This window comes from Schistocerca gregaria, chromosome 3 (assembly GCF_023897955.1).
Source record: "Schistocerca gregaria isolate iqSchGreg1 chromosome 3, iqSchGreg1.2, whole genome shotgun sequence".
Taxonomy (NCBI): domain Eukaryota; kingdom Metazoa; phylum Arthropoda; class Insecta; order Orthoptera; family Acrididae; genus Schistocerca; species Schistocerca gregaria.
Window position 1 is genome coordinate 640,315,268 of NC_064922.1, and position 7,085 is coordinate 640,322,352.

Genomic DNA, 7,085 nt, shown 5'->3' on the forward strand with positions numbered 1-7,085 from the left:
GCACGTACACATCACTGGGCAAGGTTCATCTCCAACGTATTATCGGCCTGCCAAAAATGGTTTGTGCGAGTGGAAAACTTGTGGTCTTAATGAAGAATGTTCACCATAGGCCTGTTACATTCGCGGATTCATCAAGTTGAATTTAAAACTTGATGGTATAACGTTGCTGTAAATTCTGCAGTTTCATTTTCGTAATACACAACAAAAACGTAACTTGATTGATGGCGCTCTATAAAATCACGTGATGGGTGCACGGAGCTGAAACTCGGCCTGAGCGTCTGTAAGGGGAGAACACACCGGTATACACAAGTAGCACAAACAGCGTTGCCAGATCGCTTGCAATATTGTCAGTCTCATTACTTTTCCAGCCTAATGCATATCACATCTAAATCGTATTGTGATATAATATAACCGTTAGTGACACTGAAAAACGGATGGCACCTAGTCAGCTGAAAAGCAGGGTATGAGGTACAAAGTAGATAACCATAGGTGGTCGAATCATAAACATATTTTGCAAGTAAGAGTGATGTAACCAGCAGAGCCAAACCACAACTGGATGCTGCTGCTCTTATTCTTAACTGACGGCACCACCTCTGTTCGCAGCCCGCAAGCGTCTGAAGAAGCTGTTCATCCCGCTGCTGATCATCCTGAAGCTGTTCAAGCTGAAGCTGCTGCTCTTCCTGCCGCTCATCCTGGGCCTGGCGTCCTTCAAGAAGCTGCTCGGCTTCCTGGCCATCGTCATCCCGGGCCTCATCGGGTTCTTCAAGTTCTGCAAGCCCAACCTGACCCAGGGTTTCGGGGGCGGCTACGGCCAGAGCCCCTACTACCAGACGCGGCCGCATCCCTACGTGCCGCACCCCTCGCCACCTCTGCATCACAGCGGGTAAGATATCCGCGCAAAGTTGAGTGTAATGCTCCGCTCCACTTTCAGAACCTAGAAGTCAGTGCTTCAGAAGCAGTTTCCAGTGTTAATGTTTGTCTGTAGCAGCGTGAGAGACTTGCCATTCGTTATCCTAACTCTCGTGTTTATATCCGTGAAAACTTTAAAACATTATTGCAACTTTAATTACCTTAATGTGGAAATTGATAGCGGCGTACAGATCAAAGTAAACGGGTTGACGTAGCGAGCAATGATAAAGCATCTACTAAAAAGAAACACGGAAAGTTACCCCTTAAAAATTTGGTAAGCCTGTTGCTGTCCCAACAATGCCTTACGACAGTCATTGCTCGTTAGACACAAATCTACATACAAGTTTTCAAAAGATAGTGATAAAATGATTAACAGCTGTGACATAGTCGCGTATACGAACATTGATCCAATACTGTCAAACGTTTTTTATTCCAGTCTTCGATCACAGTATCAATTCTTTTGACCATCCTCAGATCTACAATACACAAATATATACACCTAGTCAGCAGTATGCCTTTCAACACAGTACAGCAACACATATTTATACCTAGCCTCCCTTGATGATTTATGTCGAGAACAGTAGGCATTTGCCTTACTTCACTACATTAGTCGCTCTAATCCTCTATGTCCTACCCATTCCTGGAATGTATGGCCAGACTATATAATTTTATTTATTGACTGTTAATATGTTCTTCAAACGTTTTTTATGAGAGCCTATCATGATGTATTGTAAAGCCCTCTAGCGGCCAAGTTCTTACGATCGGTGCGCGCCTACGTAACATCCCAGCGGCCGACCCAACAGAGGGCGCTGATCATTGATCTGTCTTTTTTGAGCTGTCATTTAGACATTTATCTTTCATAGGTAATTTATAGCTTGCTACAGGCAATGTATTACGTGTATTAATTTTTGACCATAAATTCACTATAAAAGGGTCGGACCTATTGTCTTCATATATCTCCTTTTAATAATTTTATTTGCGTAACTGTATTCGCTTTTACTGTATCACAATTGGTTTCTATGATAGTTATCAATGTTTAAAAGTCAGCTATATGTATTTTACCTAATTTGTTTTTATCAGATTATATTTTTTGCGTAAATGATGAGTACATCTGAGCCCACAGTAGCGACATCTAGGTAGGATGCAGGCAAACAGATTTCTGGTAGCTACTGTACTTCAGTAGCCAGTAGCAACAATGACTGTGTGGACGATGTGGCCAGTTCTACACCTTAATTTAGAAAGTAAGACGATGCTGTACTGACTATATTTATATGTTTTGATGATGCCATTATGGCCTTATCACTTTAGGACATGTTGTAGAAAAGGTGAGTTTCACTGTATTTTATCTGTATGTTGTATGATAGTACATTGTGATACGTGTTGCTGTATTGTGTTGAAAGAAACACTGCTCACTACGTGTATATATTTGTATATTGTAGATCTGAGGATGGTCATCACAGACTGAAACAGGTCATCGTCAAAAGAATTCATATTGTGATCAAAGACTGGAATAAAAAAAAACATTTAATCAGAAATATTGTCCTCAGATTATCACCTCTTTTAATCAGCACACAAAAAGAAAAAAAAGAATAGAGAAGGTGCACCAGACACGTTGATAGGGTAATCCACCAAATAATTCCAATCAGACTAAAAACAAAGTAAAATAAAATAAAACTGGAAACAAGACACTGACAAGCAAAGGAAAAGAGTTTGAGCAGCAGTGGTTTGTGGTCATGGTAAACACAGGGTGGCTTCCGGCTGTTGCAGGGGCGACTCTTACTACGGCGTGCCGTACTCGCGAGACTCTGAGCCGCAGACCAGCTCTTCCGTGTCCTTCCACGAACACGAGCCGAGCTCCGGCTACAGCAGCGCTCACGACCTCGCTTACCAGGGCTACAGCCACTACAGGAACGCTGGTGGCGCCAGCGACGAAGACGTAAATTCTGCCAGTTCGTGATCCACAGGTGAGAATATTCTTTGCTTGTCTCCAGTAGGCCAATACAGTGACTTGGGAAGGTTGTAGCTTTCTGCTGGGTTCCGGGGCATGTCGGCATTGCTGGGAATGAAAGGGCAGATCTCGCAGCCAAGGAGGCGTGTCTCGCCCCACAAGTATCTCAGTATGCTGTCCCCTTGCACGCACTCACCTCGCTGTTGAGCTCACGGGTTATGCGTCGGTGGGAGGATGAGTGGCTGGAAGTGACTGACAATAAGCTCCGTATAGTCAAGCCCACAACGCGTGTGTGGTGTACTTCCTTTTAGCCCCATCGACGGGACGAAGTTCTCCTCACTCGGCTCCGAATAGGCCACAGCCCTATGACGCATGGCTGCCTGCTCCGGCGAGAGGACGCTCCAATGTGTGGTGCTTGCGGCGTCCAGGTCACTGTGCGCCACGTTTTATTGGATTGCGTTTCATTTTCTGACCAGCGGGCCGCAGCTGACTTGCCAGCGGACCTGCCATCTCTTTTAGGCAACACTCGGACGAATGTGGCTAAAGTTTTAAAGTTGTGTGACATGTCAAATGTTTTTACAAAGATTTTAGGGAGAGGATTTTAATTTGCTCACTGTGTGACAAGCTAGCCCATATTTTATGTAAGTGGGCAGCCAATAACAATTTCCTGTGACATTCTTGGTGCGATGTTTCCCCTTCCCTTAGGTTTTACTTTCTTATGTAACATTTTCCTTCTTTTCCTGCTTTCTTTGAGTGTGTGCTTTAGTTTTCTTAGGTCTGTCCACGTTCGTTCCTTTTAATGTGTGTCAGGGCGCTGATGACCTCGATGTTGAGCGCCCATAAGCCCCAACACACCACCACATCCAGTAGGCCAAGCAGTTAACGGCACACTGTTAGCATATAAAAAACAAGTTTTTTGTGTCTGAAATGTCTTTCATAATCTTGGTTTGTGCGCTTTCAAAAATACGCAACATACATCACAAATGAGATTTTTAATCGTCCATGGATTAAAATTCCTCTATTCATGTCTGTTTTTACGGAAAAGAAAATGTTGTTCTCAAACTCTTGTTTTTAAACCTGTTACTAATGAACACGGAAAATTTCTTGCGATAGTCTGTGGAAAACCTTACTAGCCACAGCTCATTCATTGTTCCTGATAATTTTTTCGTGTCAGTGAAATGCCTTCTCGCAATACCATGAGAAAGGAGAGCATCTATTGTGAAATGAGAACAAAACTACATAACTTCTCTGAGTTAGATTCTATTTCATACGAATTTGGACAGTTTATTTTACGAATTACACAAGTGCAAAATTGTTCACGTTACATGAGTTCAAAAAAATAATGACAAAAGTCGGTGGTAGTGCGTGAAGCTACTCACTCAAGCAAAGTAGATGAATTGATACGCCAGTGTAGTGTACAATTTGTGAATTCTACATCTACATCTCTTTTCATACTGAGCAAACAACTGTAAATTGCTTTGTAGAGTATTTCAGACTTACCACACATTAAGTTTTCTCATCTTTCCTTTCACGTATGGAGCGCTAGGAGCATTACCGTTCAAATACTTCTGTGGGAGCTGTAATACACTAACCTTGGCTTCACGTTCCTTACGGAAGCGTCACGTTATAGCCTCTTCGTAATTCCTCTCTTAACTCTGATTACTGAACTTTTGTAAGTAGATATGAAGATAGTAACTGTAAGAACAGATACCATTGATGACTGTGGACCTTCTCTAGAATAAATGATAATTGATTGAAACTCTCAGGTGCCGACAGGTGTTGTTGATATACCTCGATGGTGACAGCTGAAAATGTGTGCCCCGACCGGGACTCGGGACTCGAACACTGGATCTCCTGATTACATGGCAGACGCTCTGTCCATCTGAGCTACCGAGGACACAGATGAATAGCGCGACTGCAGGGACTTACCCCTTGCACGCTTACCGTGAGATCCACATTACCAACTGTCCACAATTTACACATGTAATGTTTCTAATAAATCATCAACTATCTTCATATATAGTTAAATGGCTACCCGGCCATTGACCTTCGTCTGTGCTAATGGGCACAGGTTGCCCAAACTCTTCTGGGAATTGTCACTTTAGTGGGCGCGATTAATGAGTGGATGGGCAAATATTTATCAGGAACATTACATATGTATATTGTGGACTGTTGGGAATGTGGGTCTCACGGTAAGCGTGCAAGGGGTAAGTCCCTGCAGTCACGCTATTCATCTGTGTCCTCGGAGGCTCATATGGACAGAGCGTCTGCTCTGCAAGCAGAAGATTCCGGGTTCGAGTCCCGGTCGGCGCACACATTTTCAGCTGTCTCCATCGAGGTATGTCAACAACACCTGTCGGCAGCTGATAGTTTCAATTAATTATTATGCAAGTAGGGTTCGCTGGGTAGTGTGCATCTGCAGTACTTTCAAGTATCGGGTCGTTATTAAAGTGCAGCTACTCCCAGAGGTACGATGTGGGGCTGTAACTATTGTATGACAGGCCAACGCGGTAGATATTCTAGTGCGCTAATGCGCAACTGATTTACGCTGGAAAAAACATTAGTTCCAATTTTGGCCACCAGTTGCAAATCTGACACTGTACATTGTTAGTATGGTAGTATGACATCCACGCCAACGGCATCCAGCAAATTCAAGTTCTCCAGGATTTTTGCCATGCCCTCCGCGAAATCATACAAGCGTTGCCTTTTGTCTGTACACGTCGAAATTCACTGCTAGCCCTACTTTTTATACATACATTAAATGTTAGCGATCATCATAAACTCAATGTTTCTGGTGTTTCAGATGGCCTGAAGAGGATCGTGCGGTCATCACTACGATGTGTCCCGTTTCCAAGGAATGAATTCGCCACTGAAACACTTTCGATTAGTGGTGCTTGTCCGTTAGTAGCAACCATGTTGCGATGACAAAGCAGGGCGCTGCTTGTGTAAATATACATATTCATTCATCATTTAATCATTAATCGCTTTACCATCATCAACATTCATTCATATTTCTTTGATTTAATTTAATTTAATGTATTCATAAATGTTTGTATGTTATGTGTAAAATAAAACGAATTTTTTATACTGCTTATTTCTCATTTGCCGATGGCAATGTCTTCCATACTACATTCTTTTATATCAAAACAACACAGATTATTATTTATTGAGATACACAGTTTTTATTAGAAAACATGAATTTTAATATTGGAGGTGATGGAGATGAGTTATATAAACCACATTTGTTGTGTTTCTTAGTAGGTCGAGAGTGGGGAAAACTAATATTGGAGCTAAAGTCGATCAATCTTAGAAATAATATTGGAACAGAATGCTTAGCTTGTGTAGATGACCCAGCGCTTCTGTATCAAGATATTAAAATAAACTAAAGACAAAAATCTTAAAGGTACGCCACAAAGAGTAGGCCTCGAGTTCTCATTTAAAACAAAAAGCATACATCCAACAACACTCCAGCAGCCAAAAGTGTGGAAATGTAATTCGGAAAAATCGCGGGACTTTATTTGTTCTTATATTCAATATAAATTGTTCAGAAAATGGATCAGCTTACAATTGACATAAAATTATTCTTAGGACTGGAGAGTTGGCTGAAACCCGAAATGGAAAGCTATGAAATATTTAGTGAGTCGTGGAACGTATATCAAAAAGACAGATTAGAGGCCATAGGAGGGCGAGTGTTCATTGCAGTGAACAAAAGTATTATCTCTATTGAGGTCGAAGTTGAGTGTGACAGTGAAGTCATCTGGTCGCGTGTAACAGATGTAGATGAAACCAAGTAAATTGTAGGATGTTTTCACCGACCACCCGATTCCGCTGTGACAGTTCGAGAGTCAGTCAAAGAAAGTTTACGGTCAATAGCATGCAAATACCCAGATCATGTGATACTAGTTGGAGGTGATTTTTATCCTGCCAAGTATAGACTGGGATGTCTATGGACACATTGCGGGGGTACAGACAGACATTCATGAGAAAAGCTTTTGAATATGTTTTCTGAAGACTGTCTAGAGCAGCTATCTCAGAGCTCACACGCAATGGAAATATCTTACACCCTGAACTACAAATAGGCCGGGCCTTATCCACAATGTCAGTATAGAAAAGGGAATTAGTGATCTTTTTGTCATTATAGCAGCTACGACTACAAAAGTTAGTAAATCAGTCAACAAGGCTAGGAGAGTGTTTCTGCTAGATAGAGCAGATAAGCAGTTATTAACAT

At 42.0% G+C, this 7,085-nt stretch overlaps 1 protein-coding gene across 4 annotated transcripts in view; it reads left to right on the plus strand.

Moving 5' to 3' along the window:
- The window catches only part of LOC126355745 (uncharacterized), a 29,272-nt gene extending 23,328 nt beyond the window's left edge, over nucleotides 1–5,944 (plus strand). For all 4 annotated transcript variants that reach the window (XM_050006128.1, XM_050006130.1, XM_050006129.1 and 1 more), the window contains exons 5-7: nucleotides 604–883; nucleotides 2,677–2,873; nucleotides 5,661–5,944. In XM_050006128.1, coding sequence (XP_049862085.1) covers nucleotides 604–883; nucleotides 2,677–2,866 — 470 coding nt within the window. In that variant the 3' untranslated portion in view covers nucleotides 2,867–2,873; nucleotides 5,661–5,944. The remainder of the gene's footprint in view (nucleotides 1–603; nucleotides 884–2,676; nucleotides 2,874–5,660) is intronic.
- The last annotated feature ends 1,141 nt before the right edge of the window (nucleotides 5,945–7,085 follow it).